Source organism: Molossus molossus, unplaced genomic scaffold (genome assembly GCF_014108415.1).
Source record: "Molossus molossus isolate mMolMol1 unplaced genomic scaffold, mMolMol1.p scaffold_m16_p_14, whole genome shotgun sequence".
NCBI lineage: Eukaryota > Metazoa > Chordata > Mammalia > Chiroptera > Molossidae > Molossus > Molossus molossus.
The window spans coordinates 13,001,443-13,022,428 of record NW_023425349.1 but is presented as its reverse complement, the minus strand read 5'-3'; the positions used below and the strand labels follow the sequence as shown (position 1 = coordinate 13,022,428).

General features: G+C 36.7%; 1 protein-coding gene across 5 annotated transcripts in view; it reads left to right on the top strand.

Annotated features, from left to right (window-relative positions):
* Positions 1–20,986, top strand: part of CNTRL (centriolin) — an 87,259-nt gene that overhangs the window by 25,925 nt on the left and 40,348 nt on the right. For all 5 annotated transcript variants that reach the window (XM_036261119.1, XM_036261116.1, XM_036261118.1 and 2 more), the window contains 7 exons: positions 741–969; positions 2,354–2,463; positions 4,458–4,652; positions 10,058–10,211; positions 11,238–11,458; positions 15,230–15,406; positions 18,482–18,616. In XM_036261119.1, the coding sequence (XP_036117012.1) occupies positions 741–969; positions 2,354–2,463; positions 4,458–4,652; positions 10,058–10,211; positions 11,238–11,458; positions 15,230–15,406; positions 18,482–18,616 (1,221 nt within the window). The remainder of the gene's footprint in view (positions 1–740; positions 970–2,353; positions 2,464–4,457; positions 4,653–10,057; positions 10,212–11,237; positions 11,459–15,229; positions 15,407–18,481; positions 18,617–20,986) is intronic.

Below are 20,986 nucleotides of genomic sequence, written 5' to 3'. Positions count from 1 at the left end.
GAGTAAATGTATTTTGGTTGAATATGAGAATTATTTGGCTCTGCAAGTTAGTATCCAAAAGAGTTAAAAAGCCCAGATGGATCTTTACCTGCAGCCATATCCATAATCCAAAGCAGCTTTCTAACTCTCAGTTACCTCACTTGAGAGTGTGACTGATCATCTCCCCTAAATCTAAAGTCCCAGAAAAAGTGCTTTGCCTGCTTCAGCAACCATGGAAGAATCAATTCTGTACATTGTTTGTTCAATAAGCACTGTGTCCAGTATTAGTCAACCATTATGTATATAAATGCCATAAATGTTACTGTAAAAGAGAAACTGCTTAACTTCTAAGACCCAGTTATTCCAACCAATATATTATTTAGTTAAAATGCAATTATTAAAATTTATTAAACTGAGATTTTACTTATATATTAGCCAAGAAACCAAGATAAAATACCTAGATTACTAATCTGAAATATAAAATACTCCTAAAAATCACATAACTGTAGGCAGTTCTTTAATCAAACAATCCAAACTCACTTCAGGAATAGGAGAAATCCTTTGAGACCAGTTTTTGCTCTAATTCTTTTTTTTGGTATATTAAGAATACAAGAATGATAGGTTTTTAAACTTCTAGGCAGGTAGGATTAACATTTAGGCTGTTCTGTGGTATGTTCTGTACTATTAAAATGAGTAATGTCACTTGACTGCTGATAAGTTACTTATTAAACCATACATCTATTAATTTATTTTGCTTTTAGTTTGTTGAAATTGATAAAACCCCTGACGAAAGCCCTTATATTGGCAAATCCAGATACAAGAGAAATATGTTTACCAGAGAGAGTTACATTATTGATAAAGCTCAGCCAATAAAGATCAAGAAGATGGAGCCAGAAGAAGGGGAACAACCTACAAATGAGCAGAAGAACTTGAGAGCCCATATGCCGCTGGACATACAACTGGAAGACAAAGAAAGAAAAATAAGTGCAGGTTTTAAAAAGTTATTTTAAATCCGTTAAAAACATAAGACTGTTGAACATGTACTTAACATCTTTTACTTAAAAGATGCTAAAGGCATTTATTAAATTGTTTACATGAAAGATCTAAAATAAAAGTAGTGATTCATTGAGCAGATTATGTTTTTAGTTATTTCTGTTATGGTAGAAAATGGGTTTTTGACAGTAATTTGATGACAACATATCCAGGGAAAACAAGAATGCTTTAATCTGCTCCTACCAACAGATCCTTCTCACCATTGGGGCTATACATTCAAAATCATAATTAGTAATAACTTGAAGCAAGTGAAGTACCACATTATTACTGTGCATGTAGCCAAAACCTAAAACAGTGCCTTGGATAAGCTGGATCAGTGCACTGACCTTAGGCTTGAGCCTGAGACTGGCCTTTGACTAGGCTTGAGCCTGAGACTGGCCTTTGACTCTTCCCACCCTGTCTGGCACTCCACCTCCTCAACCTTCTTTTCCCCCATCCCCAAAACATCTAATTCAAGGGATTACCACCTCCTGGCAAGTCACGAGGAAGAAAAAGTCAATCTAAGAGGGCACTTAGAGACCCTGCCAATGACAAACTTGGAATCCACTTACCCACTCAGCTGCATGGATATGAAAGAAGGAAAAAGCAGACCTGAGTTCATGCATCCCACTAATAATCATGGCCCATTGTGGAGCTATCACCAATCAGATTAGCAGTTCATCTTCCATTGGTTGGTAGCTAAATGGGAAACACGGAAGGCCAGTAAAAGTTGACTTGGAGAGGGAAGAAAAGAGACTGAGTTGTCCATGTCTACATATTTATGCCTGGCTCCAGAGGGGAAAGCAAAAGTAAATCAGATATTTGTGCAGATTAGCTTCAAGGGGCTGATCGTTTTATAGGAGGAAGGGAGGGAGAGAAAGAAATTGGAAATTTGAGGTACAAAGTAATTGATATGAAATCACTTTATCTGAGAAAGACTATTCAGTAGTGAATTTCTTAATATTGAGTCCCTCTAACCAGTTTTTTAAAATATCTTGAGACTAATTATAATTTAGGATATGTAAGTGCATATTTACCAATAAAATCCTTATTTTCTCAAGAGTTCTTTAGTGTTGGGATTGTCATGTAAAGCCCCTTTTATGTTAAGAATTTTGTAAAGGATCAATTATAGTTGTTTAGCATATCATGAAACTATTCTAGAGATTAATAGAGAGGAAAACCATCATAAAAATTACTTTTTTATTCCCGTGATCTATAATTTAATCTGTAATCTAGAATTTAACTGGAGTGGGGAGGTTGTTGTGAAGAAAAAATCTGGTTGAAATTTGAAAATTCAAGATTTTTCTTTTGTGTGTCTGTGTACATGGTTTTAAATTTGCAGCACAAACTCGACTGTCAGAACTGCATGATGAAATAGAAAAGGCAGAACAACAAATTTTAAGAGCTACTGAAGAATTTAAACAACTGGAAGAAGCTATACAGCTTAAAAAAGTATGTAAAAGCAAAGCAGCAATGCTAAGAGAAAATGCAAAAAAAAAATGTTTTCTCCCTTCATAACCATGTAAAACAATTCTTCAGTTAGTGCTGCCTAATAACAGAATAACAGAATTCAGATTCAGATACAGTTTTAGCATTTCCAATTACATTTTCCTTCCAATCATAATGACATTCTATTAGCATTTTATAAAATGTATAAAAATAAATTACTTACTATTTATGTAAAAAGATGTTTTTGGTCTGTTACTATGAAAGCACCTACATTACCCAGGGAAGTTTCTTCCTGATATATTTCCTAATTTAATTAAGCACTCCCTCCCTTTAAGATCCTGGGATCTAGATCAAGAGCCAGAAGACATCTTCACTACACCATGAACATTATCAAACAAGCAGCAGAAATGTAAATTATATAAAATATGCTGTACAAAAAGATGGAAGTGATATACTCTTAGAAATTACAAAATGTGTCATGAAGCAGCAGTAAGCAGCTCAAACTCATGATGTAATTGCATAGGGAGAAAATTTAAAAATGGGAGTATTTGACATTTTAGTTTTTAAGTGTGTAAAAGGTTATAGTTATTTGCAACTTTTAAAAATCAGTATTTCAGAATTTGATAGTAACTGCATTCATACCTTCGTAGATAGAACAAAAATGTAATTTACATTTTGAAAAAATGTACATTTTGTTAAATATAATTATTGATTCTTTTTAAAGATATTTTCTATTGTTACTTTCAGATTATATAGTACTAGAAATTGATTCAGGTTTATTGGAAGCTTACATATAGCAGGTGCTGACTGGGCCCTGAGTAAATGAGATATGTGTTCCTTTCTTATGGATAGGAAATAGGCAATAAACAAGTAAAAAAGCTATATAGTTAGCACAAGTGTTGTAGAGAAAAAATTAGAAAATTAGGAGAGGCTATAAAAAGGATATAATTCAAATTGTGGGGTCTCTCAAAGGCCTCTCTGAAGAGGTGACATTTAGGCTGAGAACCAAAGGATGAGAGGGAGCCAGTGAGGCAGAGTTAGGAGAAAGGTATTCCAGGCAGAGGTAACAGTATGTGCAAAGAACTTCACATTAAAGATTCCTCTGCAGAGTGAGGGAGAGTATAGTGGAAGATGAGGTTAAAGATCATGCCAGGCTTCATAGGCCATTTTAAGGGGTTTTGAATTTTATTCTGAATGTAATGGGAAACCTTTGAAGGACTTTAGATAGTTGAGTGGCTGATCCTATTTGTATTTTTATAAGAGCTCTCTAGCTATTGCCAGAGAGTGGAATGAAGGAGGTGGAAAGAATGGAGATGTATGCATCTGTTAGGAGGCTATTTATACAGTCAAGAGATGGTAATGACTTGGACTAGGAAGGTGATGGAGAGAAAGCAGACTGATTCTAGGTAAAATTTGGCAGTAGAACTGATTGATAGTTCTTAAAAATAGATTGAAAGTGGGAGTTGAGGTAGAGGGAGCTAACAAGAATGATTTTAATAATTAAATAAGAATGTTTTATAATAGTACTGGCCAAAGTTTTATATAGCTAGATTGATAGGTGTAAATAATGGACATAATTTTTAAACAAAATGTGCTTGGAAAAGTAGTTATTTTAAATGAGTAAATATAAATCTAAATTTTTCATTACACTATTAATTTGCTTGATATGCTAATAACAAGGGTAAGTACAATGCAATGTATAAAGTCAGCTACCATTAATGTGGTTATTAATAATTTTCAATTTACTTATACTAGAGTGACACTTCTATTTTTACCTGCTATTATTACTTTTCATAAACTTTTATAAAGTAAGATGTTCTATATATAATAAGTATAAAAGTATAGGATGTGAATGAAATGCCTAGATAACTCCTACATTTTATTGTTATAAAAAAAAAACACCTGATAGAGCATAGAATAAATTGTAAAAAGTTGTTTTCTTTAAATTTGTAAATCAGTGTTGCTGTCCTGTTAATTGTTGGGGTGTGGGGGATTAGATTTCAGAAGCAGAGAAAGACCTTCTTTTCAAGCAGTTGAGTGGTAGGATACAACTTCTAAATAAATTACGCCAAGACGCTTTGGATCTAGAAATGCAGATGGAAAAGCAAAGGCAAGAAATTGCTGAAAAGCAGAAGGAGATCAAGGACCTGCAAATAGTCATGGATAGCTTGGATTCTAAAGACCCAAAACATGTAAGTAAATGAAGAGATTTCAGCTTGTTCTATGGGGACTAGAATATCGTTTTATCTACATATTATGTCTCATCATTTTTAGCCACAGAATCTTTTCTGAACTTCTTTTTTTAGTTTGATGCACAAATTTGAATAATATATATTTACATATGTGTGGGTATATAATGTGTGTTGTATATATACACACGTGTGTGTGTATGTACATATACGTGTGTATATACACATACATACACATACTTATATATAAACATCTGTGTGTTTAAAACAACAACTTAGGGTTTGAAGAAGGTAGCTTTCAGTAGAATGAGAGACGCATGGTATACTTATCTTAAGTAGTTGACTTTCCTTATATTTCAAATCAAGAAACCTATTTCAAAGTGCTCTCTAAACCTCTTACCCTTTCTCTCTCTTTGCCTTATTTTCTTCTTTCTTAAGAGCTAGGTGATGAGATAGAAGAACAGAAGTGGGTTTAGAATCCTTTTTCTACCCCGTCTTTAACAACCTTTATGCAAGTATTCCACTAAAGCTATTTTTTGTGTCATATTGTTTTGTTTTGTCCTTAAAAAAGGAAACATTTCTCTAGAGCAGTGGTTCTCAACCTTCCTAATGCTGAGACCTTTTAATACAGTTCCTCGTGTTGTGGTGACCCCCAACCATAAAATTTGTTGCTACTTCATAACTGTAATTTTGCTACTGTTATGAATCGCCATCGGAAATATGTGTTTTCCGGTGGTCTTAGGCGACCCTGTGAAAGGGTCTTTCGACCCCCAAAGGTTGAGAACTGCTGCTCTAGAATAGGTCTTCCTAAAATGTGGCCAGGTGACTGGATGATGGAGTTAGGTTCTTGTCTCTTTTTGTCTCTACCCTGAGAAGTCTTACTAATGGCTTATATTTTAGCCAATATCTGTACAATAGAAGTGAAAACATTTTCTGTGTACTTTAATGGTATACTTGGAATAAAGGTTAATTTTATAGAACTTTAAGATCTCTGGGTCAAGAGAAATCATAGAATTTAACATGGTAAGGACAATACACTATAATTGCTTTAAGTATTTGACAAGTTTTTAATTATTCTTAATTTTTTATTTATTTATTTTTATCCTCACCCGAGGACATTTTTCCATTTTTGTTCAGATAGAGTGGGGAGGGGGAGAGAGAGAGAGAGAGAAACATCGACTTGAAAGGGACACATCGAGTGGTTGCCACCCGCACGACCCAACCAGGGCCAGGGACAAACTGCAACCGAGGTACATGCCCTTAGCAGGAACTGAACCCGGGTCTCTCTGGACCGCAGGCCGATGCTCTACCGCTGAGCCAAACTGGCCAGGGCAGTTTTTAATTATTCTTTAAACATTTTAGTAAAATATCATAGATATTTTTTGCAGACCAGCTAATGTTAACAAAGGGTGACCTTATCATCATAGATTTAAGGAGTTTTCTAACAAAAGCCTAATACTTAGCATTAAAATTGAAACCAGCCTGGCCGGTGTGGCTCAGTGGTTAAGCACCGACCCATGCACCAAGAGGTCCCCAGTTCAATTCCTGGTCAGGGCACATGCTCACCTTGTGAGCAAATCCCCAGTGTGGGGCATGCAGGAGGTGGCCAATTGATGTTCTCTCTCTCGTTGATGTTTCTGTCTCTCTGTCTCTCTTCCTCTTTCTCTAAAATCAATAAAGAAAAAAAATTTTAAATTGAAACCAAAAGTAGTCTTGATTATTTTAAATAATTTTTGGTATATCAAAAATTAGAGATTTTAAGTAATGTGTATAGTATGGTCGATAATATCTTACTTTATTGCATTTATTTGGTCAGAAGTCTGCCACCCCATGTGAGGCCCCTGAGGACAGGAACTGTATCCCTAGGGGCCAGCACTATGTTTATGCATGCTTGCATCAAGGAACATAGGAAGGAACCTGCTTGTAGGCACTTTCCAAAGCTTTCTTTGCTGCCTCTTCCAGTTCTGTGATCTGTGAGTCTAATTAGAACCTAGATTGTATGTTTGCTTTCAACAAATGACTGTGATATTCCTGACAGACAGGGAGTCTAATGTTCACTGTATTTATGGAAAGAATTACGTATTGGGAGAGTTAAATGAGAAGTAGGAATAGCATCCAAGTTTTGAAGGTAGCCAAAAGCAATCTGTGTTAGTGGGGGTGAAACATACAAACCAGATTTAAGATTCCTTTTTGGTATTGTTAAAACTATTGAAGGTTAGCCCTGGCTTGTTTGGCTCATTAGTCAGAGCACTGGACCTAGGGGTCACAGGCTTGATTCCCTGTCAGGGGCATGTACCTGGGTTGCAGGTTTGATCCCTGGCCATGCAGGAGGCAACCAATCGATGTGTCTCTCACATCAATGTTTCTCTCTCTCCCATCCCTTCCACTCTTTCTCTAAAAATCAATAGAAAATATCCTCGGGTGAGGATTAACAAAGCAAAACAAAACAAAACAACAACTACTAAGGGTTAGTTCTTAAGGTTATAGCCTTAGTGTGAGCACCAGAAGATGTCTTTTTTAAATTTGTTCATTAGGGTGCATCTTTTTCTAATTTGCACAGTCACCTTATTGGCTAGTGTTAGGCACCCCATTTTAGGCTACAATATGAACATTTTAGCAAAAGGGAAAGAATGAAGAGTGGGATCCCTGCTTATTTTTTACAGATGTAGATAGACTTTTATTCAATTAACTTTTATTATCTAATTAGATGAGGTATCTTTCTGATTCGCAAATATAATTTAAAAGTAAAAGCTTGAGAGATTAGAAAGCAGTATATGACTCTGAGATATGATGGAAAGCAAATATATTAAATGACAACAATGTCTTGCATAGTATTGAATTTTTGCATATACTGGTGAGGAACTTTATTACAGCATCCCTAGGAGATTAGTGACTTTTTTTTCAGTTTGCAGAAGGTGAGTATGTGATTTAGGAAAATTAATGATTTCCCAAACTCACCCTTTTATAAGGAGGTAGAGCCCATGCTTATGCTGCTACATTGACCCTCTCCCCACAAAGGAATTAAAGGTCTAAGGAGAGTAATTATTTTTAAAATTAGCTCAAAGCTGAGCCTAAGTCAAGTTTTCAATAAACATAAGCATTTATTTAACTAGGTTTCAAAAGGAAAAGATATTTAAAAATCAAATTCCCTTTAAGTTATTAAAAATGGTCATAGCTAGAAGTACATATATCACAGGAGCAAACAATAAAGGAGGATTTATATCTCTCTTCCCTATAAGGCAATGCCCTGTGGAAGCAGAGGGTAACTGTTCTCTGTGGAGATTTAGCCGGTAGTAATCTTTTGCAAAGGGTGTGTGTGATTGGCCCTCGGGAGCTTCCTGTGTTGTGAGGCTGACGGAGGCTGCTCGTGATTGGACCAGCTGAGCTGCTGCTTACTCTCTGCCAGGAATGTGGTTTGAAGAGCGGGGGGTTTACAGAGGCTTGGAGGCGCTTACAAAAATGTGGCTGTCAGAGAGGGAAGTGCACAGAAATTTGAAGACATTAGAAAACGTTCCGCCCACAGTTTCCTTGTTCTCAACGGCTCAGTTTTAGCAGGACAAATTCTAAGTTAAGGTAGGATCGTTTTGTCTCTCTGCAAAGGGCTTAAAAGGAGGAGGAGTCAGATGTAAGTTCCTGTTTTTACAATAATTCTTTTGTGAGCTCCGGTACTGAAAATCGCGGAATCTACTTTTGCTCCCATGTGTTTAATGCATATCATGGGCATATTGAACCAATTTTTTTGTCCTGCATGCAAAGAGATTTCAGTGAAAAATTTTTAAAGATTTATTGATAGAGATATGAGAGCAGGCTTTTAAAAAATTATTATTCTTCCTTCAGCCATAAAAATTCTAAGTTTACTTAGAATGTAACCTGTACCTGCAGTTACCTTTCCAGAAAGATTTCAGATGGATATTTTGGAAATGTAGGGAGAAGAAGAGTTTTGAAAATCCTATCAAGTTTTACCAGTAGTAAACTTAAAACCATCTGAGCAAGCAGCCATTCATTTGTTCTAAGAAAGAAGTCTTTGGAGGCAGCAGACTTCTAAAATTGAAAAATGTTCTTTTATAATCAATTGAGTCTTGGAATTTGTTGTTTGGACTGTAATGTAGTTCTTCCTCCTGATAACTTGATTTATTGTTCATTTCCACTGATGGGGGTGGGAGGGTGGGGCAAACTAGAGCCTGTGAGGGTGTGAGTGAGAGGGCAAAGATTCTCTGGGGAATTATTTTGTCTCCATATGAACAGTCTCCAAGTGACCTGGGAAAGTCATTTGATGAATCTGAGATTCAGTTTTCTCATGTGTAAAAGGAAGAGTTATACTACTCTCTGATCAGTTTTTTTTGTTACCCCCCCAGCACACCTGAGAAATATAATTCAGTCTTTTCAGTTACCAGTAGCTCTCTAAAGCTATGCCTGTCACCATGTGAGAGGGTGTGTGGGTTTGAAAGCTGTTTTCCACCAGGGGCATGCATATGTAGTTGCTAGAGGAGTATGCCTTTATAGGGCTGGCCCTCCATCTTGAGAATCACTGGGCTAAATGGTCTCTGAGGTCCCTCTGAACTCCCAGTTTGTTGAACCTAAAAACAAAATGTTTTGTTGTATAAGGAATTGAAAATAAATTTGAATTTCAGGTGTATTCTTTTCATGTCTCTATTATCTTGTAAGAAATCTTTTTAAAGGTACATATAATTTTCTTTTTTTTTTATCCTCACCTGAGGACATTTTTCTATTTTTTGTTCAGGTAGAGTGGGAGGGGGAGAGAGGAAGAGAGAGAGAAACATCGATGTGAAAGGGACACATCGAGTGGCTGCCACCCGCACGACCAACCAGGGCCGGGGACAAACTGCAACCGAGGTACATGCCCTTAGTGGGAACCGAACCTGGGTCTCTCGGGACCGCAGGCCGACACTCTAACCACTGAGCCAAACCGGCCAGGGCTTAAAGGTACATATAATTTTTTTATTAAAAAATATCACTTGTTTGTTATAAAGATTTTTTTTTTTAAATATAAAAGAAAAGAAAAAAGTCTCCTGTAATCTTTCCACTCAGATATGATCCTTGTTAATATTTGGAATATATCCTTTTTCTATATGTATATATAATCAACTTTTTGGAAACTTTTAAAGAGACATTTTAATGCAGTTCCACAAACTCCAAACTTGGTTACATTACCTACTAGCTGTGCGCTTGGAAAAATCACTTAACCTCTTTATACACAATTTACTCATCTGTAAAATGGAGGTGGTTCCCACATCAAATCATCATGAGGTTTAATGAAAACTACTCGTGTGAAAACAACACAGGGCCTGACACACAATAGATGCAAATTGTTACATTTTATTTTCCAGTCTTCCTTTAGAAATATTAAGGATTATTTATTTTAAAAGAGTTTTTGTTTTTTAATTCAGTGCCATGTGAAGGCTCAGAAAAGGGGTAAAGAACAACAGCTTGACATTATGAACAAGCAGTACAAACAACTTGAAAGCCGTTTGGATGAGATACTGTCTAGAATTGCTAAAGAAACTGAAGAGATTAAGGACCTTGAACAACAGCTTACTGAAGGTGAGAATTTAAGTTGATTTAAGGGTAAATCAGTTTAGTATTAATAAAAACAAATGGTACCCAGGCAAGAATTAATCCAGATATTAGCTGAATATGCTTCAGCTGTTAACACTAGCATTTGATAGGGAAATATTGGTACAGTACCCAAATGTGTATAATAAAATTAAAGTTTTTAAATTTAACTTTGTTGTGTTGATGTCCTAGTGAGTCAGGTCATTACAGTCAATAGTCCAGAAGTCGGGTACATAAACATGATAAACTCTGGCATGTGACTGTCTTCTTCTAAGGCATAAAATCCTTTCAGGAGCAAAGAGGCCATTGCCATCAGGGCATTTAGTGTCTAGTTATAAGGAGAGTGTAGATGGACTTTCAGGATCTACTTTTGCAATGTAAATTTAAATTGTGACATTGTCATAATAGTGAAAGGGGAGGATGAAAGGTTGTAATGGTGAAAGCCTTTGCTCGGCATAAGATCCCAGTCCCTGTTTTGCCATTATCAGCTATGTGACCTGGGACAAGTTATTTCTATCTCAATCGGTTGTTAGGAAGATTAAATGAGATAGTGTGCATAAAGTGCCTAGCACGTAGTAGATATCTACTGTATGGTGGTGGTTTTTTTTTTGTCTTCAGGTTATGTTTATGTTCCCAGTCTTAGATTAGTCTTGTTTGTTGAGTGGTTTTGTTTTGTGTATCAAGGAACAAGAACTCAGTTTTGTGTACATTTTTCATTTTATTTGGAAATTACTATTTTAAACTTTTTACAGCAAGAATTAAACATTTTATAAGCAATGTCCACTGAATATACTAAATTTATTATATATCTGCTTAATACTCCTATACTATGGGTTATAGGGCGGAACTATCATATCTTGAAAAAGAAAAATAAGGTAGTAGGAAATAATAGAAAGTTTAGACTTTTATTCTCACCTGGTAACAAATAATGAAGGAGACTAACTGCAGTATTATTTATATATATTGAAAGCATTTTCTTATATGCATTATTTACCTTCCCTTATTTGGTCTTAGGCCAGATAGCTGCAAATGAAGCCCTGAAGAAGGATTTAGAAGGTGTCATCAGTGGGTTGCAAGAATACCTGGGTACTGTCAAAGGCCAGGCAACTCAGGCTGAGAATGAGTGCAGAAAACTACAGGATGAGAAAGAGACGTTGCTGCAGAGACTGACCAAGGTTGAGCAGGAGAGGGACCAACTGGAAATAGTTGCCATAGATGCAGAAAACATGAGGAAGGTATGATTTGTTTTTTTGTTGCCTGTTTCCCCTAGCCTCAGAAATAGAAGATGTCCAAATTAAGTAAGCTAAGCAAGTTAGCAACAGTGTAATTATAAGTGGCAAAAAGTATTAGTAGCTATTTAGTCTTGTTTTTTCCTTTAGTTGTGATACACTTGGAATTAATCTTTTTCCTTTATTAAGAATGGAAGATTATTTTAGCTGAATTTCTGTTCCTGAAAGATATTATCAAATAACTTTAAAAACTATGAAATTGTAGCTATTAAAAATGTGATATTAAATGTTCATATTTTATTATTTGTGTCCCAAAATTTAGTACACTTTTTCTTATTCTTGTTGTCTTTATTTCATAATTTTAACATTATTGCCCTGGCCAGTTTGGCTCAGCAGTTAGAGCATTGGCCTGCAGTCTGGAGAGAACTGGGTTCGGTTCCCGCTAAGGGGCATGTACCTCGGTTGCAGTTTGTCCCTGGCCCTGCTTTCACGTCAATGTTTCTCTCTCTCTCTCCCTCCCACTCTATCTGAACAAAATATCAAAAAATGTCCTCAGGTAAGAAAAAAATAAAAAATAAAAAACCATAATTTTAACATTATAGATAAGATATAGACACAGTGTTGTACCCTTCGTACCTGATTTGTTGCTATTAGCAGATTGCACTTTCTCTGTTTTAGTTCTTTGGCAAACTTTTATCATGAATGAAAACCCAGGTTCCCAAACCTCATCCTCAGTAGGGCTGACTCTGGAAATATGAATAAAATATAATGTTATGAAATTTCACAGGCCTATAAAAATATCAAAATTAGTATTTAACACTATATACTCAGAACTCAATTTAAGAAATAAAGCATTGCAGATATAGTTAAACCCTCTGTGTACTTCCTTCCATAGGTAACAAAATCCTGATTATGGCCATTATTTCCCTGCATCTATCCTTATTATATATGTATCCATTTGAAGCAATATATAGTATTTTTTTCTTTTATCCTCACCCGAGGACATTTTCCCATTTTTGTTCAGATAGAGTAGGAGGGAGAGAGAGAAAGAGAGAGAGAAACATCGACATGAAAGGGACACATGGAATGGCTGCCACCCACACGACCAACCAGGGCTGGGGACAAACTGCAACTGAGGTATGCGCCCTTAGCGGGAACCGAACCCAGGTCTCTCTAGACCGCAGGCCGACGCTCTAACCACTGAGCCAAACCAGCCAGGGCAATAAATAGTATTTTTTGCATAGTTTTAAGATTTATATAAAAGGTATGATTGTATACATATTCTTTAGCTACTTCCTTTCTTCTCTCATATTTGTTTTGGATAATTACACATATTGAATCATGTAGCTCTATTTTTATTGATGTATGTAACATCTCATTGTATGTACATATTACTAATTTATTGCTTATTCATACTCTTCTTGGGGGACATCTAGGTGATTTTCAGTCTTTTGCTATTATAAGCAATGTTGAGCCTGGCTGGTGTGGTTCAGTGGTTAGAGTGTTGGCCCATGAACCAAAGAATCTCGGGTTTGATTCCTGGTCAAAGGCACATACCTGGGTTGCAGGTTCAATTCTCGCCCTGTTGGGTCACATGTAGGAGACAACCAATCGATGTGTCTCTCTCACCTGGATGTTTCTCTCTCTCTCTCTCTCTCTCTCTCCCCCTTCCTCTCCCTCTCTCCCTTCCACTCTTTTCTAAAAAAATAAAATAAAAAATCCTTTAGTGAGGATTAAAGCAAACAAAAAACAGTGTCAAAAGTAACATTCTTGTGTACATCTTGAGTATGAGAACTGTGTTCAGAGTGGAACTGTGAGTCAGACTCTCTGCCTCTTCAGCTCCACAAGATATCAAATTATTGTCCATAGTGATTCTATCAATTTCTACTTCCACCAGCAATGTGAGGGCTACCATTATACCATATCCTTGTGAACATCTTAGTGTTGTCTGACCTTTATTTTATTTTTTAAGCTTTTATTTTGAAATAATTTCCAACTTATAGAATAGTTGCAAGAATACCTCACTATACCTTTCATTCAGAGTTACCAATTAATATTTTGCCACATTTGCTTTATCTCTCTCATATATATAATCTTTACATTTTATATAAAATGTTTTCCTAACTATTTGAAATGAGTTGTAGACATCTTACTCCTTAGATTCTAAATATTTCAGCATGTGTTCCCCAAGAACAAAGACTTTTCTAACATAAACACAGAATAATGCTCAAATTCAGAAAATTCAACATTTTGTCAGACTTGGTGTTTGCTAATCTGCTAAGTTTGAAATGGAATTTTTTAAAAATGTGGAAACTTTTACACTTACAGGAAAATTGAAAGAATAGTTTACTGAACATCTATGTGCTCTCCTAGATTCAACAGATATTTTGCTGTGTTTGGTTGATTTTTGTTTTTTGGTTAAGTCATTTGAAAATTGCAGGTATTATGACAACATCCTTTCAGCAAACATCTATTAAAAATAAAGACATTTTTTCCCCTACATTACTATGATACCATTATTACACCTAGGAAAATTAACAATAATTCCACAAGGTCATCTAATATGTTAATCATATTCAAATTTCCCCTTTTGTTTCAAGAATGTCTTTTATAGCTTGTGTGTGTGTAGAGTCCAGGTGGTAGTCCCATAGATTGTCCTGCATTATGGATTTGTTGGATTGTTTCTTCATTGTGTGTTTGACTTCTTCTTCTATGCTCTCTATAAAATAGTATTTTCTTTTAACTTCATTTCCCTGATTACTGGAGAGGTTGAGCATGTTTTATTTCTTTATTTGCCATTCAGTGTTCCTCTTCAGTGAATTCCCTATTTATATTCTTTGTCCATTTTTCTATTGGATTGTTTGTCTTTTTTATAGAATTTATAGAAATTATTTATATGTTATGGATACTAATCCTTTGTTGATTATATATGGAATCTGCATTTTGAACAGGCAACCTAAATGATTCAGATTTCTGGTGGTCTTTGGTGGACCACCCATTGAGAAACTTTTCTATAGAAGCTCTCATTGTAGGATCTTCCTCTTTAATCCAGAATCTGATTCCTTAAGATCCCAAATAAATAGATGCAAGCTGTAATGTTTAATTATAAAAAACAGATGGGCTAAAATGACTCAGAACTGAGGTATGCTAATCAGTATGTACTTGTATTCTTGTTTGCACTTAAATATTTAAGTTACTCTGTCATCCTTGATATTAGAGAGTGCTCATCCCATTTTGTTCTTCTAATAACTGAACATACTGTGGTTTAACAGAAAGAGAGTGGTCTTTGGAGTCAAAGATCTCAGTTCATATTCTGACTGTATCCTTTTTTAGTACACAGCCCTATGCCATTTACTTAGGTGTTCATTCTCCAGTTCCTCATTTTTGAAATAGGAATAATATCTTGTCTTACACAGTGATTATGAAGATGAAATGAAATAATGAATGTGAAAACATTTATTCCAGTGTCTGATAGAAAATAGGTTTTACATTTTATTCTCCTCTCTTTTTCTTCTTACCTGTTCAGGCACATTTAAAGTATCACACTTTGGGAAACATGTTGGTAGCTTACTGATTTTTCTGATTACATTTAGTCAGGGTTTTGCTTTCCAGCCTGGATATGCACAGCCTGTGGTTTCATGATATTGCTAATGAACACTTTCTGTGCCAGGCTGGACAGCATTTGATTTACTGTGCTCAAGTTACTTATAATGATTTGCAGATGCTTAAGCAGCACAGTGATGATTTTGTAGTTAAACATACCCTGAATCCTTCCAGGAGCTTGCAGAGCTAGAAAGCGCCCTCCAGGAGCAGCAGGAGGTGAATGCATCGCTGCAGCAGACCCAGGGAGATCTCAGTGCCTATGAGGCTGAGCTAGAGGCTCAGCTGAAAATACGTGACGCTGAAGCCAACCAGCTTAAGGAAGACTTGGAAAAACTAACAAGGCTCAGCCAGGTAAGTTAGAGCATAAAGCCATGTAGAAACCAAGTAGCCTGTGGCTTTAACATCTCAGTCTTCCTTTAATGTAATGTAAGATTGAACACTTTTTAATATAATGTATGTGGAGTGATGGGAAGAGCACATTTTTAGAGTCTGACATTCCAAGTTCAAAACCCCTTTGTGAACAAGTATAAATCACTTCATGACTCTGAGTCTCTAATAAATGCCTCCTCCTCTGTAAAATGTGTTGTGATGAGGATAAGGGAGGTAATGGGCATGAAATCACCTAGCAGTTGGTATTCAGTAAGTTCTAGTCTTTTTCAGAACAGCTTTAAGAGACCCCTTTTAAGTTGATGTTAAATTTTATTTTGCTACTTCATACTTTGGTTGGATGAAATATCCACTCATTTAAATTATATTTGCAAACAAGACAAGTAGTTACTCATCTAGTAAATACTTATTAATTGGCTGTTGAGGCCCAGGTGCTATAAATGTTGCAGAGAACAGCATAGACATGGTCAGTCTATGTGAAGCTGACAGTCCACTAGGTGAAACAAGTGTGGGAGAAAGAAAGGGATAGGGGGAAGGGTGGTCACAGAAGACTACCCTACAGAAATGGTGTTGCAGCCAGGACTTGAAGGATGAGTAGGATTTGACCATGCATAGGGAATGGGGTGAAAGTGGTAAGGGGTAAAAAGGTTAAGTATTATAGGCATAGAGTCAAAGAGAAATAGCATAGTACATTTAAAGTGTTGAAAGTATGCCCCAGTATCCCAGAAGCAAGGAGATGAGTAGGGAAAGAGGGTGAGAGATAAAGGCAGAGAGGCCAACAGAGTCCAGTTATAGTATATTCTTTATCAGATTAAAAATACAGTTTTGTTGCCCTGGCCGGTTTGGCTCAGCAGTTAGAGCCTTGGCCTGCGGACCAGAGAGTCCCGGGTTCAGTTCCCGCTAAGGGCATATACCTTGGTTGCAGTTTGTCCCTGGCCCCGGTTGGGGTTGTTTGGGTAGCAACCAGTCAATGTGTCTCTCTCTCTCATTGATGTTTCTCTCTCTTCCCCCCTCTCTCCCTCCTGCTCTGTCTGAAGATAAATGCAAAAAATGTCCTCAGGTGAGGATAAAAAAAAAAATACAGTTTTGTTTAGCAATTAATCAAATGGGCTGCATCTTCCTCCAGGGGGTTCACCCTGACCTTCCCCATCTGCCTGCTAAAAATCTGGGTTAGGAGTTTGTTTTTCTTTATTTTTTATTTTTAATCCTCACCTGAGGATATTTTTCCATATTTTGTTCAGATAGAGTAGGAGGGAGAGAAAGAGAGAAGCATCGACGTGAAAGAGACACATCGAGTGGTTGCCACCTGCACGACCCAACCAGGGCTGGGGACAAACTGCAACCGAGGTACATGCCCTTAGCGGGAACCGAACCCGGGTCTCTCTGGACTGCAGGCCAATGCTCTAACTGCTGAGCCAAACTGGCCAGGTCAAGGAGTCTGTTTTGATTTTTCAGTAACCTTGTGCTTAATCAAGACATTTTATCATGTGTCTGGTGATCATTTGTTTACATTGTCCATCTTGCCTACTAGACTCAGAGCATCATGAATGCCCAGATTGTGTGTCTGTTTTGGTTTTCTTAGTGATTGGAACACAAGGAGAGTCAGTATGTTCTTATTGGATGAAAGTGAAATAAAATAAGATAGTTTGAATCCCAGGAATTCATGTAAAATAGCACTACGATGATTAGAAAAGGAAATAAAAATAGATCTGCCTTATTACAGTGATTACTTTGTATTCCTTGACTTATCAGATATCAAATGACCATTTGCCAGTTGTCAGGATTATATTTTTCAATAGTACCAAGTTTTACAAAACTACAATTGATAATAACTTTGGGTAAAAAAACTTTGGTGATATGCAGAAAATAGAACATTGGGGAAAATAATTAAAATATCAGAAAATACATATTTTTAAATATTAGTAAATAAAATTTCTAGATGATATCTGCCTTCTGATCAATTTTTCAAAAGTTGTTAAACAGCTCGTAGTTTGAAATTCATTGTCCTTTGTACTTCCATTATTCTTTATTTGTTTTCCTCATATGTCTTGACAAAAATATGACACCCTGACCTTTTCACAAATTCACTTGGTATTGAAGGGGACACTCCCTTTCTTGGCATTAGGACTGCCAGGACTGGTCTTCAAACCACACATTGATGGTATGGAGCATAACAGATCTCTCTTTGATCTACAGGTCTCTATTAGTACACTTTATTGATATGAAATCACTTGTGAAGTTAGTTAAATGCAGATTCCTGGACCCCATCTGAGATATTCTGGTCCATCAAGTCTGAGATGAATCTAGGTTTACGCATTTTTTTTTTAGAGAGAGAGAAACATCAATTTGTTGTCCCACTTGTTTATACATTCATTGGTTGATTCTTGTATGTGCCCTGACTATTTTAACAGGCATACCAAGTGATTTTGATGCAGGTACTTGAGGACTACAGTATGAGAAATATTGGTTTATGGGAAAGGAGAGCAGTAATTGTTGGGTCACTCACCGAGCTTTTGAAGGAAGATACTGGGGCCCACCCGCAGAGATTCTGATTTGATGTATCTGGGCTGAGCTGATATTTTGTTGTTGTTAATACTCACCTGAGTATATTTTTTCCATTGATTTTTAGAGAGAGTGTAAGGGAGGGGAAGGAGAGAGAGAGAGAAACATCGATTGGTTGCCTTCTGCATGCACCCCAACCGGGTCTGGGGATCAAACCTGCAACCCAGGTATGTACCCTTGACCAGGAATCGAACCCTCAACCCTTCAGTCTGTGGGCCAATGCTCTAACCACTGAGTAACGTTGACCAGTGCTGGACTGAGCTGATTTTGATACTTACTCTCCTTTATGAATTAATAGTTTAAGGAGGCATGTGAAAAAAATTACCTTGGACCTTTAAATTTGGGAGTACAGACATAAAATTGAGTTGTTATAAAACCATAGCTAGGACTGCGTGTGTATGTAAATTTCTTTTTGCCTTTTTAGATAATAAATTATTGCTATTTTGTGTTTTCATATCATTATGTCTATGGCAATAGTTAGAACAATTAGCCCTTCAAGCAGAACTTGAGAAGGAGAAGCAAGCCCTCAAGAATGCCCTCGGAAAAGCCCAGTTCTCAGAAGAAAAGGACCAAGAAAATAGTGAGCTCCGCAAGCAACTTAAACAGCTGCAGGTAGAAACTTGTTGATTCAGAATATATTCTTAATCTGGGACACTCAAAATATTGACATCTTTAGTCAGCAACTTGACAACCTGCTCTAACAGGTTGTAAGTAAGCAACTTCAATTGTTAGAAAAAAGAAATTTTGAGTGGGACAGTGCCAGAGCCTCTCTCCCCTTGTGAGTCCATTGTTTTAAAATTATTAATATGTATATTCTTAGTGTTGTTATGATGGTACAAAGAGATGGAGGCAGTAAACAGAGAATACTGTGTAAACTCATGGGCGAAAGCAACACCTTGCATTTCTCCTAGAAGCAGATTTGTCGTCAGACTGACCTGAAGTTATCGGAGTGCCTCCTTCTCTTTCCACTGAAATATCTATCCAGAAATTTAACCAGAGTGGGCTGCAGTAGAACATCTTAACTATAAAGTTTTTATAATCCCTGTCTCAGAAAAGATGCTATTACAATGCAGTAATTTTACATTGGTGGAAGTTTTCTTTGGCCAGATATTTTTATAGCTATTGTCACAATAATGTGACCAACTGCAGGAGAAGCAGGTGGACAGGGTTTTCCAGATATTTAAACTCTGTCAAAGAGGAGAGATGTCTGAACAAACAAGTACCTAGGTCAATACAGAGTTTCCAAATCTCTGAGGTCAGGGGCCGCTTGGCTGACTGGGGTGGCAGCTGTTACACTTCACCAGAAGTAAAGGGGCAGAGTTGCTCTGGTTCGAGAAAAGCTTCCAGAAAGTCTTGCAGTGAGGTTTGCGACGAGTGAGACTAAGCTCACCCAAAGTCTCTCTCTTTCTCCAGTGCCTTGAATATTTTTTCCTCAGAGTTTAAGGAAATTTAAAATCCTAGAATTTAATCTTTACGATCAATTCAACTTCTGAAGCAAATATAATAAAAGATGTACATGTTTTCCATTTTTGTGTGAGTTTGTGTGTGTGTTGGGTGTTCATTGGATTATTATTTTTACTATGGAAAATTTTATATAATTACAAAAACAGAATAGTCTTATGACTGTATGAGGATATTTTTCTGTTTATCTTCATATACAGTGGGAGGGAGGGACAATGAGAGAGAGAGAGAGAGGGAGAGAGAAACATCGATATGAGAGGGACACATCGATGGGCTGCCTCTCGTGCGACCCTGACCAGGATGGGGGGTGAACCGCAACCGAGGCACGTGCCCTTGGCTGGAATCGAACCCGGGACTCATTGGTCCACGGGCTGAGGCTCCACCTCTGAGCCAAACCAGCCAGGGCTTTGCTCTGGGATATTATAAGGGAAGTCTCATACATCTTTATTGCAGTTCAGTACACATCTCTTAAAGAAAAGGACACATCTATCCTTCAGGGGCTTTCTCCAAAGTAGAAACTGAAGTCACTTTCAAGAAGGCTGGCCCATACTATGAGACTACCTTCGAACTCAGTCTTCTGGTTATTTAGCCTACTGACCTACTACAAATTCAAGTTAAACTCACTCCTTTGTCTTTGTCAGAAATCATTTAGTTGCAGTGAATTAAAACCTACTAAATCTACCTCAAGAAAGGAGACAGTTTGCCAGGAACCAGAGCTGCTCTGTCAACCTTTCAAAGGCTTCATGGCCCACTTAAATGTCTTTCTCTATCTCGCCGGACATTGTATTCAGTCCAACATGGATTCTACCCCTGAGCTGACATATTTTTACATATCCAGCTCTTATACAGATTTGCTATACTGGATCACCTGGGCCAGGATTAGATAGTAGTATAATAAATGTGGCCACCTCAAGACATTGAGCAGGAACAGTTTACAGATAAGATGACTCTAGGTTGGACAGGCACTTAACACATTCATTGCAAGTCTAAATTCTCTATTTTAGTGCCCAGGGTTACACTGAGTTTGAAATAAATTAATCATTCAGATAAGTATTCAGGGAATTATAGTTAGTAGCTTAGGATACAGAATTAATTTTCTTTACAATTTAGGGAAATATTAGCAGTTTCATTTTACTTAAAGAACCATTGTCTGAATTTAATTCTGAGGTCTACATATGTTTTTTAGTTTGTTGGTAGTGAAAATATGCTGGCTTATAACACATACTTCCTCAGGAAATGAGAAGCTATTAAAGATCTTCAGTATTAGATGTTCCATTTTTCAGTTGATTGACAGATGGATCTGAGTATTATGCAAAAGTGTTTTTGTTTTTTAAACTCTGAATTATGGAAATTCTCAAGCATATACAAAAATAGAATACTAAAATTAATCCTCATGTGTACACCAACCATTTCAGCAATAATGGCCAATCTTATTTCATTTATAATGCCCTCCACACTGCCACTCACACCTATTCACACACTGAATTATTTTGAAATAAATCCAAAACATTTTATCTGTAA